This window comes from Mobula hypostoma, chromosome 18, assembly GCF_963921235.1.
Source record: "Mobula hypostoma chromosome 18, sMobHyp1.1, whole genome shotgun sequence".
In the NCBI taxonomy this organism is placed as follows: domain Eukaryota; kingdom Metazoa; phylum Chordata; class Chondrichthyes; order Myliobatiformes; family Myliobatidae; genus Mobula; species Mobula hypostoma.
The window spans coordinates 54,452,683-54,476,813 of record NC_086114.1 but is presented as its reverse complement, the minus strand read 5'-3'; the positions used below and the strand labels follow the sequence as shown (position 1 = coordinate 54,476,813).

The following is a 24,131-nucleotide window of genomic DNA, read 5'->3' as shown; positions in this document are numbered from 1 at the left end:
TATTACCTCATGGTTCTTGAACTCATCCCCAACTAATGAAGGTCAACACACTAGACACCTTCTTAACCCTGTTTGAAAGGAATCAAACGAATCAAAGACTTGGCAACCCAGGGGAGATTGGCTTCAGTTGAAAAGTTTGTGGAATCCCACTTGGTTGTCCTCAGTCCACAAGGTCAATCTGTACCCAGTGTGGAGACATTACACACATTTTGAGTAAACTGACACAGTGACAGCATGTTACACAAACCAGTCGCCACCTTTAATTATGGATCTATAAATAATTACATTGCAGCTTTAACACTGATGCTTTCAAGAAATTACATGGTAATTTTGAGAAGACTAGAATTTTTTTTTTACAAAAACAATTGCTTCCCCCCAACAGTCGACCTGCGGCAAACAGTTGTGTGGGCCTTGTATTTTTTTGGCCCTTATTGGCTCATAACCAAACATAACAGGCAGTCTCTCTGTTACTAGGTAGGACTGTTAGACCCTCATGCAATATTTCCACCGTCAAACCTGTCACTCGGTCTGTCTGGAAGTTTGACTTTAAACTGATCATCAGTCCTTCGATGATACAAAGACTGCACTGTGTAGAAGAGGTCAGGATGACTCAAAGCCTTAAAATATCACAGATTCAGTCTCTTTTTCGCCCCACTGAGTTTCTACATTCTAACCCAGATGAACCTGGTGAATGCCCCGATACAGGAACAGGAAAAGGGAAAGGGAACTGGCACTCACACCAACTGGTTCCTTGCTCCCAACTTCCCTAAAGGAGGCGAACTCGGGGAGACTAACATTACTGTCGGTGAGGAACACAAACTGCACATTCTCCACTCACAACTGGCGACTGACTAACCTATACACACAGAGTCTGAATAGCTGTGTTGTTAAGCAGCATGTCGAGGTTAAGTAACTGCTTGTTTCAGAAACAATATGCAACAAAAAGCACTGGAAGTACTTTCATTTACTGTATAACATACAGGCCGTTTTCCAGCCAAGTGTTCAGGAACTTGTAGTGATGGGTTTCAATCCGTCTTATTCCTTCCCAAAGGGAAGAAAAGTATTGTGGATGCAAAATGGGTTAAAGACAAATCCATTCTCCTACTGAACGTTTCTCCCCCACTGTCCATTCCTTTCATTGTCACAACACGTCTCAACATTTCCATGGCAGCTTGGAGTGATTACTACCAACGAGTCACTGGATGCCATGGTACCTACCCCCAGCAGAAGACTCTGAATGAAACACTCTTCTGAATGGGAGAGTTCACTCCCTTGGCAGGGCACAACAGTTCAATATACAAAACACTTTTCCTGGTTTTCAATACAAAAAAAAACTTACTACTTTGTACAGTTTAAGGAAAAAGGCCTCTTCCCCCAACCCCTCTCATTTTGTCCCCCATTGCAATTTACTGAACTGCAACACTGTATATCTTGCATGCAGGATATTATCCAGTGACAGGCTGTAGATTACTCCAAAACCTGGTGTTGGAAAGGAAAATCCACTCTGAAACCTGATACTCCTGCATTAAGAAACGGTAAACGTGAACTGATGCTTGGATCCAGTTGATAAAGGCATGCTCCGAGCATTTATCCAGTCATTTGGAGACTGAAGCTCTCTAAACAATCAAGGGATCCTGCTGCTAATACTCAGCAATTATCCAGTAGCTAACACTGTTGACATTTTGATTAGGTTGGAGATGGATCCTGGATGATTTAGTGTTGTCCCCTTCACCCACTGGTCCCAGGCTAACAAATCGGAACTGGCAAGCACGGCCATCGGGTACACTGTTGGCCAAATGCTACAGCTGCTCCCTGGTTCGGGAGTTTACACCCCAGCGTCCTGCAGTCAATGAACACGTCACTCTTTGATCACTCGCAGAGGTGGCTATGAGTGGCAACTTTATAACAGTGAAGGATGGGATGAAATGAGGAATGGACTACTTGAAGATTGTTTTGATGTCACAGCTGCATTGAGGAAAGGTTTGGGCTGTTGCATGCCTCCCCATCTCCCAATGTCCAAGGTCCAATTGCTTCAGTTTCATGCTAAGGTGCTGAGATGCTACAGAGGATGAGGTCTCCCATCAGGACAGCAAGCCTCGATTACCTCTCGCTGCTGCTGCGTGAAAGATGTTCTGAAATGAACAGCACAGAAAGTCCAGGTTAGAGACAAGCTCTCGGTAACCCTCCTACAGCTACAGTCCCACCCCCAGGCTCGGGGCACACCAGGCTATGATGAGACCTTCAATGAAACCACCCAAATGTGTCTGGTACAGGATTCACAGGCATGAACACTGGAGATCCTGATAAACATCCCCAAGCCACACAATACTGTCCACCCCTCCCTCATCTCCCCCGCCCAAGCCAATCAACTCCACCTACCCCTCCCTCATCTCCCCTGCCCAAGCCAATCAACTCCACCTACCCCTCCCTCATCTCCCCCGCCCAAGCCAATCAACTCCACCTACCCCTCCCCCATCTCCCCTGCCCAAGCCAATCAACTCCACCTACCCCTTCCTCATCTCCCCTGCCCAAGCCAATCAACTCCACCTACCCCTCCCTCATCCCTTACCCAAACCAATCAACTCCACCTACCCCTCCCTCATCTCCCCTGCCCAAACCAATCAACTCCACCTACCCCTCCCTCATCTCCCCTGCCCAAGCCAATCAACTCCACCTACCCCTCCCTCATCTCCCCTGCCCAAGCCAATCAACTCCACCTACCCCTCCCTCATCTCCCCTACCCAAACCAATCAACTCCACCTACCCCTTCCTCATCTCCCCTGCCCAAGCCAATCAACTCCACCTACCCCTCCCTCATCCCTTACCCAAACCAATCAACTCCACCTAGCCCCTCCCTCATCTCCCCTGCCCAAACCAATCAACTCCACCTACCCCCTCCCTCATCTCCCCTGCCCAAGCCAATCAACTCCACCTACCCCTCCCTCATCTCCCCTGCCCAAACCAAACAACTCCACCTACCCCTCCCTCATCCCCTACCCAAACCAATCAACTCCACCTACCCCTCCCTCATCCCTTACCCAAACCAATCAACTCCACCTACCCTTCCCTCATCTCCCCTGCCCAAACCAATCAACTCCACCTACCCCTCCCTCATCCCCTGCCCAAACCAATCAACTCCACCTACCCCCCTCATCTCCCCTGCCCAAGCCAATCAACTCCACCTACCCCTCCCTCATCCCCTACCGAAACCAATCAACTCCACCTACCCCCTCCCTCATCTCCCCTGCCCAAACCAATCAACTCCACCTACCCCTCCCTCATCTCCCCTGCTCAAGCCAATCAACTACACCTACCCCCTCCCTCATCTCCCCTGCCCAAACCAATCAACTCCACCTACCCCTCCCTCATCTCCCCTGCTCAAACCAATCAACTCCACCTACCCCTCCCTCATCCCCTACCCAAACCAATCAACTCCACCTACCCTTCCGTCATCTCCCCTGCCCAAACCAATCAACTCCACCTACCCCTCCCTCATCCCCTACCCAAACCAATCAACTCCACCTACCCCTCCCTCATCCCCTACCGAAACCAAAGCTTGAACACTGGAAGATCCTGATAAATATAGTCATAGTCATAGTCATACTTTATTGATCTCGGGGGAAATTGGTTTTCATTACAGTTGCACCATAAATAATAAATAGTAATAATCCATAAATAGTTAAATAGTAAAAAGTAAATTATGCCAGGAAATAAGTCCAGGACCAGCCTATTGGCTCAGGGTGCCTGACCCTCCAAGGGAGGAGTTGTAAAGTTTGATGGCCACAGGCAGGAATGACTTCCTATGATGCTCTGTATTGCATCTTGGTGGAATAAGTCTCTGGCTGAATGTACCCCTGTGCCCAACCAGTACATTATGTAGTGGATGGGAGACATTGTCCAAGATGGCATGCAACTTGGACAGCATCCTCTTTTCAGACACCACCATCAGAGAGTCCAGTTCCATCCCCACAACATCACTGGCCTTACGAATGAGTTTGTTGATTCTGTTGGTGTCTGGTACCCTCAGCCTGCTGCCCCAGCACACAACAGCAAACATGATAGCACTGGCCACCACAGATTCGTAGAACATCCTCAGCAACGTCCGGCAGATGCTAAAGGACCTCAGTCTCCTCAGGAAATACAGACGGCTCTGACCCTTCTTGTAGACAGCCTCAGTGTTCTTTGACCAGTCCAGTTGATTGTCAACTCGTATCCCCAGGTATTTGTAATCCTCCACCATGTCCACACTGACCCCCGGATGGAAACAGGGGTCACCGGTGCCTTAGCCCTCCTCAGGTCTACCACCAGCTCCTTAGTCTTTTTCAAATTAAGCTGCAGATAATTCTGCTCACACCATGTGACAAAGTTTCCTACCGTAGCCCTGTACTCAGCCTCATCTCCCTTGCTGATGCATCCAACTATGGCAGAGTCATCAGAAAGCTTCTGAAGATGACAAGACTCTGTGCAGTAGTTGAAGTCCGAGGTGTAAATGGTGAAGATAAAGGGAGACAAGACAGTCCCCTAACCCAAAATCATTCAGTACTATCTACTCCTCCCTTGTCCTCTACTCAAACCACTCAACACCACCTATCCCTCCCTCAACCACTAGTCAAACCCAAAGGCAGAGAGAGGGAGAGCATCTTCATCAGTAGAACTATTGCACTTGCAATGATAGTTTTACATAATCATGGGCAAACAGGCCCTTTGGCCCATTAAGTACAGGCCGACCATCAACCACACATTTACACCAATCCCACTTTAATCCCCCACCTTCTCATCAACTACATCCAGATTTACCCTTCATGTACCAACTGGGGGTAACTGAAAGAGACAGTTAACCACCAACCCTTCTAGAGATCTTTATATCTATGAACATCCCAAACATACCACAGACTGAGAGACTTTTAAATAAATTACTGCAGCCACAGAATCATTTGATGCCACAGCAAACTGTCAAAAGCGAACAGATGATCCAATACAATGATGGTAGGCTTGATCCTGATGAGGTGAGAAATTGACAGGTGATTAAACCTAATTTAATAATAATGTAAATTAATATTTTAATGTGTCCAGAATAGTGGGGAAGATGGGATGAGGTAGGCTCTGAGCTTTTACGAACATTTGAAGAGTGAAAATGTAGCCCAGAATGGACATACCCTGAAGCACTGCGAATAAGTTTGAATCTGTTTGTCATTTTTGTTCAATAATAACTTGCCTCATTAAAAATAATGACAAATGCTTCCAAAACCTGGGGCAGACTTTTTATATGAAGCAGTGTCAGAGCCCCTGAAACGTGTTAGGTTAAAGGCTGATGTAATTGGTGTTTAAAATGTTATAAGGGACAGATGAGGTAGGGATGAATTATTTCTGCTGGTCTGTATCCTGGACAATAGGATACCACCAGAAAGTTAGAGCCAATTCTTTCAAGATCATTTAGGAAGGACCTCCCTACAGAGCCGGTAATAACTACTGCACTTGTGTCACAGAGGATTAGAAACTCAGGCTGAATTGAGAACTCAAAATCAGAATCTAATTTATCATCACTGACATTTGTAGTGAAATTTGTTGCTTTGAGGCACAGAGTTCAGTGCAGGACATAAAAAATACTGTTACCATAAATAAATAGTGCAAAAGAAGAATTGCAAGACATTTTTTATGGGTTCATGACACGAAGGTGAGAGAAACCTCCCACGAGGACATTCCACTGATGACATGGGGTATGGAGCATTGACCAGAGTGCTGGGACAGGAGCCACACTGGACAGGCAACTAATCTGAAACCGTGCTCACCAACTGAACCCATGGGAAATAAGGAGCTGGATGCACTGTCCCCTGTGGAACTGAAGCCCCAGTGGGATACGTGCAACTCCTAATGCTGTTTACATGAGAATCAGAAAGCGAAACATTGTTCAAATGTGAGACTTGCAGGTAAAATCTGAGTGGCCTGAAATGCAGGTTAGAAGGGACAGGGATTTCACACGCCGTGCACAATTTAACCATTTCACAGGGATGGAACTGAGCTGTGTGATGTGCACCTCCAAACTTGCCCTTTCAAATCTATTTCAACTTTGCTCGACGGATGAAAGTGAGGATGCAAAATAAAGCTGGGACTGCAAACAGACAGGCCAGTCAGCTTTTAACTCTCGGGCACACAAACCAGCTAGAAGTTTCAATCGCTAGACGCTTAGCACACTTATAAAGACCTAATACTTCTAGGTACTCCTTGCTTTAGAACCATGGAATCAAAATGCACACAGCAGATTACTGGGAAAGTGGGGAGGGCAGGTGGAGGTGCTGGAGGAGCAAGTTACTGTCAGTGAGAAATGTTTCACAGAAATGCTAGGAGCAGAAAACAGCTTTCAGCCATCCAACTCTATTGCAGCTTTTTTTGTTAAGAGGAGTGAGAGTTTGATTTTTTTTTTAAAGCCTAAATCCTTTATTTGCCAAATCCCCTGAATACTTCACCCAGATAATCCCAGTGCTGATCAGTTATGAAAATTCCAGTGGTGTTCCAGACTTCTATCATCCTTCTTCCTCAGGGGACCAGTTCCATAGTAAGGCTGTGTTCCTTCTCAGCTCACCCAATAAAGGAACTGATCTCTCCTCCCAAACCCTATCAACTCCCTTCAACAATTCCAAAGTCTGGATCAGGTCCTCCTTGCTGAAAACCTAATCAGTAGCTTCAGAAGACGAAAATGGGCCTCAAAAATCAGAGAATAAAAGAAGAAAACTTTTGGCAAAGTCTATGAGCACCCCATTGGCAGCATTTTGCTGACAACACTGACCTTGATGTAATCATTAGGATCTAGACTAATGCACCAACAATGCTCACTCTTGAAGAAGCCTCAGCTTTACTGAGGTCAAAACTGTAAATGGACACTCTGAATCACAGCATCATTACAACCTCACCAGCAACATTAAAATGTTTCTATCTGTTCCACCTTCCACCATTTCTTACCATGCCACTGGAGCTGTTCCTGTTATCTTCATCGTGGCCAGCTTCTTCCATCTGTGGGAGAGACCATATGACTGTAAGACAGAAGTAGAATGAGGCCATTCAACCCAATGAATGTGCTTCACATTCAGTCATGGCAAATTTATTATCCCTCCCAACCCTACCCTCCTGACTTCCCCCCATAACCTTTGATGCCCTTACTCATGGAGAACCTATCAACCTCCACTTTAAATACACCCAATGTCTTGCCTTCCACAGCCATCTGTGTCCATGTATTCCACCCTCTGGCTAAAGAAATTCCTCTTCAACCCCATTCTAAAGGGACATCCTTCTATTCTGAGGTTACGTCCTCCACATTTCCCATGAAGAATATCTGGAATGATCCCAGGAAGGGGGAGAGGGGGAAATGTGAGATAGGGAGGGGGAGAGCAGCATTAATTAGTAAACGTCTATCTCACTTTGCATCATCTGGATGCCATGTGGTAATGTGGTAAATACATATGGGATCTGGCACCGTTTACAGTTCGAAACACTCTGGTACAACTGGAACAAATGGGGTTAGGGTTCACTGCCTCATCTATAACCCGAAAACCAAGGAGAGTTTGATCTGAAGAGATACCAGACATGCAATCGAACAAACAATTCTGACCTCTGGACTCCATCTACATGCTCATCCTAAGATGCTGCTACGGGTAGGTTTTCCATTTGGCCTGTACACACCATGTACTTGTGCATGTGACAATACACTCAACACCAAACCCCCAAGGGCTGGTGACTGGACACAATGTTGGAAGCAATTAGTTCAAGTTTAACTGCCATTCACCCATACATGAATAGTGTTACCCCAGGGTCAAGGTGCAAAACACAGTACCAACAGTCACACACAGCACAAGGCCTCATACAAGATAGCAAGCACAGATAAGATATCAGTAAAATACAGTCACACTAAATTACAGTCCAAGACCCTGAGTTCATCAATGTTGCAGCAGTCTGCAGCCAAACACAATACAGCTTGTCTTCGGCTGAGTGAACACGGGGTGGGGGGAGATGCGGCAACTCTAGCTGACAGCCACTGTACAAATTGCCTTCCATGAGACTTAATTTCACGGGGGGGGGGGATCTGGGATGTGGGGAAACAACAGTCAAAACCAGAGTGTGGTCCAGCTTTGTCCTCACTCTCTCTCTTACCTCTTTCCTCCACCTCAGCTCACACAAAACCCGCTCGAAACATTCGTGCATGTAGTTAAACTGGAAAACAACAAGAAATACAAAGTCACTGCACAAGTTTCAGAGGGAACTCCAGTTAATGTAAATGAAAATCAGTGCTGCTCTCAGGGTGAGAATGGGGTGGAAGCGCAGGACAGCTGACTACGGCCCAGCTGTCTGTGGTGCACACTGACCCCTCAGTGCAGAGGCTCCACTACAGCCCAGTACCTGTGCTGGACAGGAGAATCCCACACTACTGTTCTCCTGGCAGAACGGGAAGCACTGCCGTACTGCAGGACCTCAGCAGGTCAGTGGTACCTGGGAGGGAAATGAACAGTCAATGTTTCAAGTTGAGTCTTTCCTCTGTCTGATCAGAAGCACCAACAGCCCATTTCTTTCCACAGATGCCACCCGACTCACTGAGCTCCTCCAACATTTTTCACTCTGAATTCCAGTATCTGTAACCTCGTGTCTCCAAATTTCAAGAGAAGCTGGATATAGTTGAGCAGGAGAAATTTTCAGGACTTGGGTAAAGAGCAGGGAAGGGAGACTGCTTAAATGTCTTTCAAATGTGAAGTAGATGGAATGGCCTAATCCTGCCCAGTCTAGAGAAAGAACTTTCTCAACAAGGCTTTCAGGCCCTCAGCACCTCTCCAAATACTTTACGACCACAGCAACGATTTTAATGAAGGAAAAGTGGCAGCCAATGTAAACAACACAAGCTTGCACAAACAGAAGGGATATTTGCATTTATAGCGCCGTTCATCATCTTGATGTCCAAACATAATTCACAACAAAATGAAAATCTGAAAAATTGACACTGGTTTGGAAGAAATTTGAGCAAAAACTCAGCTCCCCCTGCCCGACACTTATCCTGCGCACCAGAAGACTGACAGCATCGCATGCTGCTGACGGTGCAGCAGCCCTTCAGTATGCCAACAAAGTGTTCGCCTGAACACTCCAGCGACGGGAGGAAATAATTGACAGTAACACCGCTGCTTTCCTCTTTCACAGGAAGCACTGAGGTAGGTAGAGAAGCAAACGTTGTACTGGTTACTCACATATGGAGTGAAAATCTTCACCCAGCGTGGTTTCTTTTCCCCGCGGATGTACTCAAAGCAAAACGCCATTCCCTCTTCATCTGTGTCCCACTGGTGCATCTCGGCCCAGTCAAATACAATCACCTGGTTCTTTTAAAATACAACATGTCAGCATTTTCATGGTACAAGAAAGCCCCAACGAGAACCCTTTCCCTGATGTGGCTTGGTAATGCCTGGAACCTTACTTGTACAACTCCAACAATATCAACCAATTTTGGTTGCATTAGTCTGTTCTACCTCCAGAGAGCAGAAGACTTGAGGGGGCAAGGAAATCACCGACAGTACAACCACTGGTGATAGGGGGTTCTGATAAAGCCAATGATGTTAAGAAAAAAGCTTAAGATTATGAAAATCCTCAATTCTGGTCACCTCACTACAGGAAGGATGTGGAGACCATAGAAAGGGTGCAGAGGAGATTTACAAGGATGTTGCCTGGATTGGGGAGCATGCCTTATGAGAATAGGTTGAGTGAACTCGGCCTTTTCTCTTTGGAGCAACGGAGGATGAGAGGTGACTTGATAGAGGTGTATAGTCAGAGGCTTTTTCCCAGGGCGGAAATGGCTAGGACGAGAGGGCACAGTTTTAAGGAGCTTGGAAGTAGTTACAGAGGAAATGTCAGGGAAGTTTTTTTTTTAACGCAGAGAGTTGTGAGTGCGTGGAATGGGCTGCCAGCGACGGTGGTGGAGGCGGATACAATAGGGTCTTCTAAGAGACTTCTGGACAGGTATATGGAGCTCAAAAAAATAGAGGGCTCTGGGTAACCCTAGGTAATTTCTCAGGTAAGAACATGTTCGGCATGCCCTTGTGGGCCGAAGGGCCTGTATTGTGCTGTAGGTTTTCTGTGTTTCTAAAATAACAAGGAAATGCAGACATGAGTGCTGGGAATAAAGTATGCCAAAGGTAGGTAAAATATGGAACAGTGTGCCAAATCTGATGAAGCAAAATCCACTCACTACTACTTAATGGAATTAAGGAGCTTTTTGCAAAGTCGTACAGAGAGCAACAAAATGGCTATGACCTAGAAAGAGGAACTCATGTACAAGTTGGATTCTCAAAATGGTCCACTCCACACTGTACAGTTCTACAGTGGTTGAGTCAAAATTAAGAGTTGAAGGCATTGCTTGACAGAGCAGTGGAACCTGTTTACTTGCTTGTTTGTTTACTGGTTATTTAGAGATACAGCACAGTAACAGCCCTAGTGGCCCGACGAGCCCGTGCCACTCATGTGACCGATTAACCTACTAACTGGTATGTGTTTGGAATGTGGTCACAGGGAGAACACACCAACTCCTTACAGACAGCAGTGGAATTGACCCTGGGTCACTGGTGTTGTAACAGCGTGACGCTAACTGCTACACCACTGTGCCGCAGTAACTTTCGCAAAGAACTTTGAAAGGACAGCGGTGGTGGGAGGGTGCAGAGGTGGGAGCTGCAGGGAGAGAGGAACTGTGCCAGGAGTGGAGACAGCAAGCACCATGGAGATTTCGCACTACATCATTGCAGAAAGGAGCTGACATACCAGGCCGCCTGATCTCACCTACCTCCAGCTGTCCGTCCTCAGTGCAAGCATGCAGTTTAAAGTGCTGAATGCTAATGGCTGCCATGACGTGCCCCTTCCTTCGAGAGTCGCAGCGACAGTGGGGGAAGACTATCTGGCTGTAACCTTCACAGGTCCGAACCATGTTCAAATACTGCAATAATGGAAAGACTGAGCATCAGACCATACTGCAGCTACCTTCTGCACATCCATTCATTCCCTGCCCAGGAACTAAATCTACAGCTCGTCACACAGTGCTGCAGCAGGACCTCCTCCCAGCTCTTGCTCTGCGGAACACTCTGCCACTCTCTGGCTCAGGTCTGCTGACTCCCCACCCCCCCCCCCACTCCCCACCCTTTAGCGATCAGGGGAGACAGTCCTGGGATCTTGCTGTGCATGTCTTTGCAGGCCTGGTGATTCCCCAGTCGGTTTGGGATGATGAAATGGGGTCCCATCAGTTATGGTGCCCCAAATCCACGACTGCCTGCATTCCTTTCCCTGTCAGCCGGCTTGGGAGTGTTGTCACGGTAGGAGCCCCTCCATTCCCTCTTCTCCTCTCTCCGGTCAGGGAGAGGATACAGAAGGCCGAGGACAGGTATCAGCAGTCTCACGGACAGCTTTCACCCAGATTCTTCAATGGCCCCTAATACTCTTGATCTGCTAACCTACTAAGTCGTGGCCCTCGCACCTTATTGCCTACCAGCACTGCACTTTCTCTGCAACTATACGGCTGTATTCTGCACTGTGCTCTGCTTTGATGTACAGAAAGTGGTCGGGATGGCATACAAACAAAAACTTTTCACTGTATCTTGGTACACGTGATAACCGTGAACCAATTCCAATACCTCCCATAAATCCTTCCCCTCTTTTGTAACCGGTGAGAAGCACCGCCGTGGCAGGATATTGCAGTAAATGACCCAGCTTCCACCTCTGAAAACCAAATGACGTTCTCAGGTTCTGGGTGGGGAGGTTAAAGATCAGCAGCACGGTGCTCTTGCAGAGAGTGTGACAACCATCAGCTGCTTGTTCTGATAAAACTCCCCACCCTGTATTGGAAAGCCCTACCATGACTTTCTTGTGCTGCTCGGACAGTTTCTGAAGCTGATACGATTTATCACCAACTCGAATCCGGCCTTTCTTCACATCCTCCACTGCCTGCAATTACAAAAACACAGCCGGGTGACTTGGGGGGGCGATTCCTCAGCAACCCACTTTCCAGAAATAAACTTCAGCGAGCTGGTGCATCACGTCCACAGCTCAGTTATGCATTATCTATGAGCCTTCCTGTTATTCTTGGAATGTACACCCTACATTTTTTGCCAAGGTGATCAATGTCATGAAACCACTTCATTCAGCCCTTTATACTGTAAAGGAATTGTTTTTTTTAATGACAAACTTGATGGTAAAAAGCAAAATCAACTTGGCTGGGCTGAAAGCTTTGGATATCATGATTAATTGCCATATCCCTTCACAAAGGTCATCCTGACAAGGCTTGTTCTGCAGTGCTTTGATGTGAAGCATTCATCTCCCTGTCACACTTACTGCTGACTGACCTGTGTGCTTTCAGTATTGCCTTTGCTAATGCTGATTTGCAGTGACAATTGGAATCGCTGAGCCTGTACACCCCAGTTAACACACTGCAGCTGTAATGGGCAAGGTAAAGCAAAGAACACTGAGGCAACACTTGATCCTGTTCAAACCAAGCACACACCAGACCTTTAACATGGAGGCATTGATCACAGGTTTGGGCTAATCAGTCCCATGGTCTAAACTGGGTTCTGGAGGATGAAGGAACAAAAGAAACAGATAATGTGCGAGCTGCTTCTCAAAAGGAATGGAAACCAGTCTTCTATACCACACTCCTTGCAAAGGTCTGGGTAAGCAAATCGCCTATTTTGTACAGACTCTGCCCCAGAATTACAGAAACGGAGCGACACCCAGTAACTTCAACTGTCATGTACTGAGCTGCTAGCAATTGTTATCAAATTAAACAAGCAGAACAGACGGGGTGTACAGAGAGTGCACACGTACCTGATGGAAGAAGTAGGTTACGGCGAGATCATTGTCATTCAGAACTTCTTCCTGGGCCATGGTGAAGAGCCACTTCCTGATAACCAGACAGGTCCCGGCTGCCGCCGACGTGTAGTTTTGTACATACAGTTTATGTGGAAACTCATTGGGAACCAGTTTCCTCTCTGCAAATGCAGGAAGTATGCATTAAAATGCAAAAGAGGCTTCGTATCACCAGTGCCTTTCTGAATCAGAGAACGGCTAGAAAACAACATCCTCAGCTAAAGAATTAGCGCTGCTGAGTCAGAGATGATACAGTACAACAATGGGAACGAGTGTTATAGTTGACCGAATGTGACCCTTTGCACTTCAGTTTAAATCTCTATCACTTGACTCTTTGTCACATTCTCCAGCGGAAAGCCATCTGAGAACTCTAATACGTCTCTGATTTCACTCAGCCTTCCACTCTCTACTCACTAGACACTGGGATTAGTTTATTAAACTCATCTTTATCTCTGCCTCCTCCTCATTATTAAGATTTGGTCGGTTGTCCTAACACTAGCATCCTTGGCTCAAGACTGCATAATCTAAACGATTTACATCTAGAGAACCTATGGACTCAGTTTCAAGGATTCTTCACCTCATGTTCTCAATAATTATTGTTTATTTATTTATTACTATTATTTCATTTGTATTTGCACAGTTTATTGACCTTAGCATATTGACTGTTTGTCCACCCTGTTAGGTACAGTCTTTAATGACCGAATTATGGTTCTTGGATTTACTGAGTATGCCTGTAAGAAAATGAACGCAGGGTTGTATATGGTAATATATGTGTACTTTGATAATAAATTTACTTTGAAATGAGTGAGATTACAGCAATATTACGATAAAGGGGAATGTAATTTGTACATCAGACCCAATTTTTGTTAAGGAAATCCTTTCAGTGAAGAGTAAAAGTTTCTAATGTCAATTAACATTCAAGCAACACTGTGGAAGATAAATAAGCTCATTGTTAAATGGAGGGAGATATCACCCACATCCTCCTTAAAATTCTACATTTTAAACAGAAGAGATTCTGCCAATGCTGGAAATCTTGAGAAACACACACAAAATGCTGGAGGAACTCAGCAAATGAGGCAGTATGGAGAGGAATAAACAGTTGATGTTTTGGGATGAGATCCTTCATCAGGACTGGAAAGGAAGGGTACAGAAGCCAAAATATGGTAAGGAGGAGGGGGAGGAGTACAAGCTGGAAGGTGATAGGTGAGACTAGGTGAGGGCGAAGGTGCCTGCTGTTTGACTTCACGACGGATACAAACAACATAAACAACGCGAGCAGGGAAAGACTGACCTGTCTCACAAACCATGAGTAGTGACATTACAACCACCTCTTCACAAAACATCACAAAGTGAAAGGAGGCAAATTAGAATAATTGAGAAAACATATAAGCAGTAAGGTCCAATATAAACTAGAGGAACAACATCTTCATCTTTCATCTGGTCACTTTGCCACCAATGAGAATGAACATTGAATTTTCTGACTTCAGATAAATTGCACTGTTCCTTCTGGCACCAAACATTTAAAGAATTAAACTTGCCACCTTACCAAAGAAGTGATCCACTACTTCAAACAGGGTGAAGAAACTCGCTGTGATACTATCCATTTGTAGGTGTTCCTGTACAGCCTGTGGGTCAAACAGGGAGTCAGTCACACTGCATGATGTACAGCACTGGGCAGAACAAAAACAAGTCTTGTCTAGTCAAACAACAGGAATTCTGCAGATGGAGGAAAGTACGGGGGTTGCAAGAGGTAACTTTGTTTTTAAACACAGAGAATGGTGTATCTGTGGAACGCACTGGCAGAGGTGGTGGAAGAGGCAAATACTCTTAAATAGGCACATGGATGAAAGGAAAATGGAGGTCTATGTGGAAGGGAAAGGTTAGATTGATCTTGGATTAGATTGATCTTGGAGTAGATTAAAAGGTTGACACAACATTGCGAGTTGAAGAATCTGCACTGTGCTGTTCTATGTTCCCAATGGAGATGGGCATTCTATAATCACACAGAAAGAGTCCCACTTCTGACCTTGTGATAAACAGGCAGTTGTTGATGAAGCATAAAGATTGTCAGACCTACATTTTTGCTTTGACACATGGAAGAGTGCACAAAATACTCAGTGCAAGAACAAAAATCAAAGTGTCTGATGATACACTTTGTACAGTGATCAGTCTAATAAATGAACTGCAGGAGTTCAAAATGTTTAAAATATTCAATACAACAGATTATAGCTGAGGTTTTACGTTCAAGTGAAGGGTATCTTCATAATTATTTGCTGAATGTGTTATTAAGAAAATGCAAACTCAAACCTTATCTGTCATCTTAGAACTTAACCACAGTTCAAAATCCTCAAATAAAGGCCGACTTGATTTGTCACATTTCCTTGATTAATTTTCAGGTAATTTCATTTAATAAACACATCTTTTTCATTGATATCCTTAAGAGGTTGTTGACTTGACTTGCTCTGACGTGCGTGTGAGTCCACTCTCACACTACACGATGATGCTCAAATCAGAAATAGCCCATAACTACGTAATAGCCAGTCTTTCATGGCTCCCATTACACTTGAATCAGAAACGCTGGCTTTCATTCCATTCCATTATGAGGAGTCTGTGTCAATACAAAGGGGACCCCAACATTAACTAATTTTTCCTTGGCATCATGGTCAGTGTGGGCTAAAGGACCTGTTCCCATGCTGTGCTATGTCCAGGTGTTCTCTCTGCAAGGGCTAAATGACCCTTTACCAGAAAGGTTTGACTTGCGCACAGATTACACAGAAGGTTGGGAGCAATCTATGTGTTGGCACAGTCTGCCTGCAACACAATACAACAAAAATCCTTGCACACCAACATCACATCTGAGGATGATGACAAGATGATAATGTGCCTATGTTTATTTTTTTTACATTACACTATTCGACATTGCAGATGCCAGTCAACAAATTTAATAGACCTTGTCACATTAAAGCAGTCATATACAGTTTCTCTGCACTGAATGCAGAAGGTGAGTGAGAGTTTCGGTGGTAACTACCTGCCTTTTGATCGCTGCCAGAGCAGGGTCTGCAAGTGGCCTTTCACCGTGTGGATTGCTGTGGCAGGCGGGAAAGCCGCTCTGCCTGGTGTGGTGTCCCTCTCTTTCGATGAATGTCTGTGATAAGGTAGAATGGTATCTTGGTTCTCCACTTATGGACTGGACTATTGCGTTTATAGACTATGGACTTTTTCCAGAATTACATTTTTTAAAAAATATTCCGCGTTTTTAAAAAAATCACCCATTCCTTTTCCGTTTTGTTGTGCGAGGGGCGAGGGTTTGGAGGTTGATGTTCTGTTAATTTTTTGTGTGGGGGTGGGGTTGTTTTTTGGGGTCGATGCTTCTGTTCCGTTTTGTGCGGGCGGAGGGTTTTTTGTGGGGGGGTGGGGGTGGGGTTTATGATCGGGATGCTGTTCGATTTTGTATGGTGGGGGAGTTGATGTTTCTCTCTGAATGACTTTCAGGTTCTTTCTTTGTTTCCTTGGCTATCTGGAGAAATACCAATTTCAGAGTTGTATATGGATACATGCTTTGATAATAACTACATGAACCTTTGAACCTTTGTTTTCTTGGCTTAAGAATGCCCAGCTTATCCAGCCTGATCTCCTGAAACTGCTTTGTCCAACGTCAGTGTAAAACCAGCAGATCTGATGACAGCTGAGATCCACTTCCTGATTATTGCCAGTGGCCTGAGCATTCGACTCACCCTGTAAACTTCATCTGCGGTGCTGTTTTTTTTGACAGTGACGGTGATGATGCTCCTGTCAGGCAATGCTATCCTCAGGTCCACATCAGACAGCCCGTTTGTGCTCTGAAAGAATATAATGATAAAAGTTCAGCTTTTATAACAGTTACTGCTAAAGTCAAGCAGTCAGCAGAGTTTCCTAACCCAAGGAAATAGTTTGGGGATTATCCAGGAGGGTCCAATCCATGCATGTTAGACCTGAACCTCCCAGAAGTAGTTCTGGTATCAGGCTGATCTGCAGGCTTTTGCCAGCTACATTGCCTGACTTGTCACCTGCATTGGAGCCACATAAAGCAGTGTGAACTGTTCAGGCTTCCCAAATCTCAGGCTGGAATACCTGGGCACTGAACCTGTGCTGGTTGAAGGCTGGCGAAATACAGCAGCCTTTTTAAAAGAAAATCAGCTGCTCAGATAAAGGCAGCATTTTATTTAGGTATGTAGACCCGACGTAGACTGGGAGACCGTTTCGCTGAACACCTATGCTCTGTCCGCCAGAGAAAGCAGGATCTCCCAATGGCTGCACATTTTAATTCCACATCCCATTCCCATTCTGATATGTCTATCCACAGCCTCCTCTACTGTAAAGATGAAGCCACACTCAGGTTGGAGGAACAACACCTTATATTCCATCTGGGTAGCCTCCGACCTGATGGCATGAACATTGACTTCTCTAACTTCCGCTAATGCCCCACCTCCCCCTCGTACCCCATCCGTTATTTATTTATTTATATTCACACATTCTTTTTCTCCCTCTGTCCCTCTCACTATACCCCTTGCCCATCCTCTGGGCTTCCCCACCCCCTCCCCCTTTTCTTTCTCCCTGGGCCTCCTGTCCCATGATCCTCTCATATCCCCTTTGCCAATCACCTGTCCAGCTCTTGGCTCCATCCCTCCCCCTCCTGTCCTCTCCTATCATTTCGGATCTCCCCCTCCCCCTTTCAAATCTCTTACTAGCTCTTCTTTCAGTTAGTCCTGACGAAGGGTCTCGGTCCGAAATGTCAACTGTACCTCTTTCTAGAGATGCTGCCTGGCCTGCTGCGTTCACCAGCAACTTTTATGTGTGTTGCTTGAAATTCCAGCATCTACAGATTTCCTCAAGTTTACAATGTTAAATGCTGTTATTTTTAGTTGCTAGTGTCTGTATGTTAATGTCTTTAAAATAATTTCCTTACTCAATTTTAATTGTTACTGTTTTCAAATGTTTGCTAATGCCAAAAGTCTCCACAAACATTCAGACTCAGGTCTGTTGCCCGAACTGAACTGAAACCCTGGCTGCTGAAACCACTCTGACTCCAGCTAACGGCTTGAGCTACACTGCACTACACCAATCTGTGGGGAGTCAGACTCACTGCAAGGAATGGTGCCCAGGATTACCATGAAGGAACAGCATGGCCAAGGGTAGGTGAGGGGAGACATCAGGGCAGAAGTTCTGCCCCATTTCTTTGGCAGCAGACCAATGGCTTTACGTACAGGACTGCCCCATTTCTTTGGCAGCAGACCAATGGCTTTACGTACAGGACTCGCCACAGAAAATCCAAAAATCAATCCCAGACACTGCTATTGGATTTTACTCTTCTTGGTTGTGGCCAGAAACACCTGTCCTGATAGTTAAATATTTCGCAGGTCAGCTAAGAAAAGCACGGACACCATTTCAGGATGCCCCCAAAGACCTTTCTCCACTCAACCAATTATAGACTCTAAAGGCAACAGCACCTCATGAATGACAAACGACATCCCTTTTGAATCCATGCCCAGACTTCCAGTACATTGGCTGCAGGGGCTCTGGTTTCCTCCCACAGTCCAGAGATGTACTGTTTGGTAGGTTAATTGGTTGTTTTAAATTGTCCCATGATTAGGCTAGGGTTACATCAGGGGATTGCTGGGCCTATTCTATGATGTATCCCAATTAATAAACCTTTACAAGTTTAGATGTGACTCAAAAAGGTGGTAAGAGTAATCTCAGCACGAGAGTTTATTCTTGAGGGATGGGACTGAAGTTATACCAAATATCTTTGAAAGCTTGATCAGTCTACATCATGATCACCTCCAAACGTATTGTAAAAGTTGGAGAGACATTGGAGAAGGTGGAAAACCAAAGATTACAAGAACAAGTCCTGTTGGGCAGAGCTATGTTTGTGCTAGACAGCAACTTCTTTGAGCTCATCTGCAGAAACAGCTTAATTTCTACCTTTAATGAACTAGAGGGCACAGGCTCAAAATTGACAGGCAATCTTTTAGGACAGAGGTAAGGGGGAATTTTTTTTGTAGTCAAAGAGTAGTGAATCTGTGGAATGCTCTGCCAGAGACTGTCGTGGAGGCCAAGTCCATGAGTATATTCTAAGCGGAAGTTGATAGATTCCTGATTGGTCGGGGCATCAAGGGATATGGTAAGAGAGCAGGTCTATGGGGTTGAATGGGATCCGGGATCAGTCATGATGAAGTGGTGGAGCAGTCTCAATGGGCTGAGTGGCCTAATTCTGCTTCTATGTCTTAAGTCTCTTTTTTTCCTTTTCAAGGAGAAAGGGGCTCTGTCGAAGACCATGACCTAGAGCTACACTCAAACTTCCGTTCTTCACGGCAATGGGACTTGTGCCTGGGGCTCACCAACTGGCTGCTTTTCGATATCTCAAAGACATGGCCTAGAAGATGAGTGCGCCTTTGGGGTTCCGAGACTTTGCTGATTCTATGTTGGTGCCGCCGAATGAAGCATTGCAGGAGAAAATGGGACGTGGGGAACAGCAGATCAGCAGTCAGGGGTTCTGCGCTCGGTGCACTGCTCTCTCTGTTTCACTCATTTGTGGGGGAAGAGTTGTGCTGGAAAAAAAGCAACGTGTCAGACTTTAACACTGTAAATCATCGAGTGTTTCTTTTAGTCTTGTTAGACTACCCTCTTGCTGTGACACCCCTCTGTCCCTTTATTAGGGAGACAGAGCCTGTGGCAAGTCAAATTGTTGGGTGAATGATTAGTTTTTGTTGTTCTGCAGATCACAGTCTTTCTTCGGGGCTTTGCTATTGCTTGCTAGATGGGTGGAGTGTGCAAATGTTTTTTTTGCTGAAATGGGGGGATAAAGGGCTTTTGGGGTTCTAACGTTTTACTGTCACTCATTCTTTGGAGCACAATTCTGTTTTCGTGGATGTCTGAATTTTAGGTTGTATATTGTATATGTTCTCTGATATTAAATGGAACTATTAAATGATAACTATCATAGCTATCAGCTGAGCTGGATCACTCAAAAAGATCTTTAAAAAAAACAAAGGTTTCGAAAGCTGAAAGAAAATAAGGGCAGGAATCAGCCACATGGCTCTTCAAGCTTGCCCTATCAGTCAATATGATCACAGCAAATCATAAATGACTATGGAAGCTTTGGCACTTGTCCTCACCCATAATAATTACTCCTTTGGCTCCTCCCATTTCTTTCACTCACATGGGTCCCAGCTACGCTTGCCTTTTTGTTGGCTACGTGGAATAATCCATGTTCCAAGCCTATACTGATGTCCGTCCCCCACTTCTCCTACGCCACATCCACAACTGCCTTGGTGCAACTTCCTGCACCCATGTGGAGCTCGTCGACTTCATCAACTTTGCCTCCAACTTCCACCCTGCCCTCAAATTTACCTGGTCCATCTGTGACACCTCCCTTCTCTTTCTCGATCTCTCTCTCTCTGTCTCTGGAGACAGCTTATCTACTGATGTCTATTATAAACCCACCACTCTCCATCTCCTTTTTCTTTTCTCACCTTATCTCCTTGCCTGCCATCGCCTCCCTCTTGTGCTTCTCCCCCCTTTTTTCTTTCTTCCATGGCCTTCGATCCCCACCTATCACACTTCCCCTTCTCCAGCTGTGTCTTTCACCAATCAACTGCATCCCTTCCCCTCCCAGTTTCACCGATCACCTTGTGTTTTTCTCTCTCCCCTCCCCCCACATTTAAAATCTACTCCTCATCCTTTTTTTTCTGCCGAAACATCGACTGTACTTTTTTCATAAACACAGAAATCTGCAGCACATTACAGGCCCTTCGGCCCACAATATTTTGTCAACTATGCAACCTACTCTAGAGACTGTCTAGAATTTCCCTACTGCATTGCCCTCTATTTTTCTAAGCTCCATGTACCTATCTAAGAGGCTCTTAAAAGGCACCTATTGTATCCACTTCCACCATCGTCGCTGGCAGTGCATTCGCGCACCCACAACTCACAGTGTGGAAAAACTTACTCCTGACATCCCCTTGAGGGGGAATATAAAGAGGTGTCTCCAGGGAGACTTGTCACCTGACTACCTAGTTGCCTGAGGAAGATGGTCATTTTTTTACTATTGAAATGTTCCAATCAGTATCTGTAAGTATGTGGCCATTAGTGCCAAAGGATATTATAGATCCAAGCTCTGTACGCCGCTGTTGTTTTATTACCATTCCCCTAGATCTCACTCACTGACACATTTAAGGGTTGGCAAGGTAAAGGCAAGAGGCAGGATGGGAATATGGGTGCAGAAACCAATTCTAGCAAACTAATTGCCACTGATGGCAACCTAGCACAGGTTGTTATCCTTGCATGATGCGCCCTCGGATCAATACAATTATAATGTTCCAAATGTGGAAGAAATTAATTCGATTCTTTATTAGCAACTAGCAAAACAAACAATCTTAAAGTGATGCAACTAAGTGCAAATAAAGTGGTCAACAAATGCTATGACACCTGGCGGCTCCCAGAACCAAACTAAACTGCCTAGAACAAAGCAAAAGACATAACTGATCCCCTTTGCTTACCATGCCCCACCCATGTGACCAGTTAGCATTATAAATGCGCCACACAGAATACAATGCAGATACAAAACAGATGCATGGCTCCTACAATGAGTAATGTTAATAGTTACAGGAATAGGTGAGGAGAGGTGAGAGGAGGATCAAGTGAGCATAAATATCCAAACAGGATGCTTTTCATGCACACAAGGATTCCTTACACAGATCAATATACGGTATCATAATGATCAATAATGTTGTACAGCTTGAGTTTTTAAACAACATACAGTAGTGGTTAAAGTGCAGTTCAAATGCAGACATACCCGTTCAAAACTTCTCCATGGATGGCTTCCAGACCGTTCGGGCTGACCGGCAGTGCACTGAGAGCGGTAAGCGCAAAGGAGTTGGGTGCTTACTGTTCTGGTTAACAACAGATGGTGCAATCCGGGTCATATTACGATCGAGGAACGTGTTTGTAGACCGGATATTGAACTTTTTGCTGTTCGACTTCGGCCATATTCCACCAAGTTACAACACTGGGCAGCACGGGAGGTTGTTCCTGCCTGTGGCCATCGAACTTACAGCTCCTCCCGTGGAGGGTCAGACACCCTGAGCCAACAGACTGGTCCTGGACTTATTTTCCATCTGGCATAGTTTGCATTTTGTTGTTTGATTGTTTGTGGTTTTTGTATTGCTATATTTATGCTCTATTCTTGGTTGGTGTGGCTGTAACGAAACCCAATTTCCCTCGGGATCAATAAAGTATATCTATCTAAGGATTCAACCCGAACTTGCACGATTTGACCTCACGTGCTTTGACTTCTAAAAGCACACAAACAGAACATTTCAAATCACATCTCAGCACTTTGTTCCACACCTTCTACCTCACAGATTTTACCCTGTCAGCTTCCCTCGTGTCATCCCAAGGCCATCCCCTTTCCCTTCATCCTTTTCACTGCCAATGGCGCCCACACATGTTCACTTTCCTTTCCCCACCAGGTTTAAGCCCCTCATTTCACTTGTTGGACCACTTCTTTCCCAAATCAGCTCTCCCAACCCTGTCTACAAAAAGTTCTGACCAAATAGTTCACTGAAAAGCTCCTATTTCTGAGATACATAAAACATCCCAAAACACTTCTCGGGGCATTAATGAGAGTCAGTGTCAAATCACAGAAGTTATCGAGCCAGGGAGCCAGAAGCTGGATGGGAAGCATTGCAAAGGAGGAGAGAAAGACGTCGAGGGCTTTCACAGCCTAGTGTGATATTCAACTGAAGCCACAGCAACAAGAATGGAAAGGAAAGGTACATCGCATCCGGAGTTTCTCCGGTGAGCGGACGATTTCCCTCCACGCCTCTCTGACGTAGTGGGGAACCGCGTACGAGGCAAGTTACAGCAGTGGTTTGCCATTGCCTTCTGCCGGGTGAGTTTCATGGAAGGAAAGTGTGCAGGGGAGCTGGCTGAATTCGAATTTGGGACCTTTCGTCCCGAAGTCTGACACTGATGCCACTATGCCACCAGCCGGGTCGCAACAAGAATAGAATAGTAAAATTCAGAGGTACACAAAGGTAACACCCACAAAATTATGGAGGACTCAGGTCAGGCAGCATCAATGGAGAGGACCTGATAAAGGGCTTCAGCCAGGAATATTGACTGTTTATTCCTCTCCATAGATGCTATCTGACCGGCTGAGCTCCTCCAAAATTTTGTGTGTTACTCTGGATTTGCAGCATCTGCAGAATCTCTTTTGTTTAAGAGATACACAAAAGATGTAAAGTGAATTATAAAAAAGGTCCTGTCCAGTTATAGGCCGAAGATAATGATAACGATGGGAGAGATATGAACACAATGATCATTAATGTAAAACTGAAGCATTCCCAATCAGGAGTAGATTAGTGAGTACAGAAGTGATTGGATCTGTGTAACTAGGCTGCGTGGTTTTGGATTTATCTAGAGTAGGAAGGCAAAGGAATAGTCAGAAAAAGTGCTTACATTAGTCAACATACAAGCTCTACGCTGTGGTTGACAAATGCTGGTTTTTACTTTTAAGTTCAAAGTTTCAAGTGCAGAAAATCCTGTGGTCTATTTATGGCCAGGACTGAATCTACAGGAACTATACTTATCTATCAGACATCACTTTACTTGGAGCACAGATCATATGGTGAACAGGAACTGGTGTCAGGTGAAGATATTGCTGAGAATATGTAATTGAAGTACAATTGATTCTCAGCATCTTCCTCTCCAGTTACCACCTGCACAGATTTGTAACTTTCTCTAGTCCCAATACCAAGAACTCTGTAAGGGTTCTTCAATCAGCTACCCGATAACAACATCATCAGTACAGCCCAAGGCAGAAAAATATTGAACCAAAAATATCTTCAGGACTGTACATTTGGCAAAAATCAATTTCCTCAGCCCTTGGCACTCTGATACCTGGTGTACATTGTGATTCAGGCCGTGCATACTAATTAAAACCAAAATTCAGTAATACTTTGAGAGTCATTAGGCAGTACAAGTCCTGGCAGATGGGAGGCGGCAGATACTCCATCCTTCAGGGGCCAGCAGCAACAATGCGTGTAGCATCCAAGGCAACAATCTATGGAAATTTTGATAGTGTGTTAATAGTTGGTTAATTTATGAGGCTCACTGATCACTACCTTGGTTCCTACTAGGGTGCAGGTTCATAGTCCTCTTCATCTTTCACGGAACATAATGAACTGTAGGCTCTGCCTGCCCCTTGAGTGGGCAAAGAG

General features: G+C 45.2%; 1 protein-coding gene across 1 annotated transcript in view; it reads right to left on the bottom strand.

Moving 5' to 3' along the window:
* Positions 1-243: 243 nt before the first annotated feature.
* The window catches only part of LOC134358547 (sorting nexin-27-like), a 141,399-nt gene continuing 117,511 nt past the window's right edge, over positions 244-24,131 (bottom strand). The window contains exons 5-13 of the mRNA XM_063070905.1: positions 16,605-16,709; positions 14,417-14,495; positions 12,829-12,992; positions 11,863-11,952; positions 10,802-10,951; positions 9,222-9,350; positions 8,143-8,202; positions 6,958-7,008; positions 244-2,132 (exon numbers count right to left, since the gene is read on the bottom strand). Of these exons, the coding sequence (XP_062926975.1) occupies positions 2,082-2,132; positions 6,958-7,008; positions 8,143-8,202; positions 9,222-9,350; positions 10,802-10,951; positions 11,863-11,952; positions 12,829-12,992; positions 14,417-14,495; positions 16,605-16,709 (879 nt within the window). The 3' untranslated portion in view covers positions 244-2,081. The remainder of the gene's footprint in view (positions 2,133-6,957; positions 7,009-8,142; positions 8,203-9,221; positions 9,351-10,801; positions 10,952-11,862; positions 11,953-12,828; positions 12,993-14,416; positions 14,496-16,604; positions 16,710-24,131) is intronic.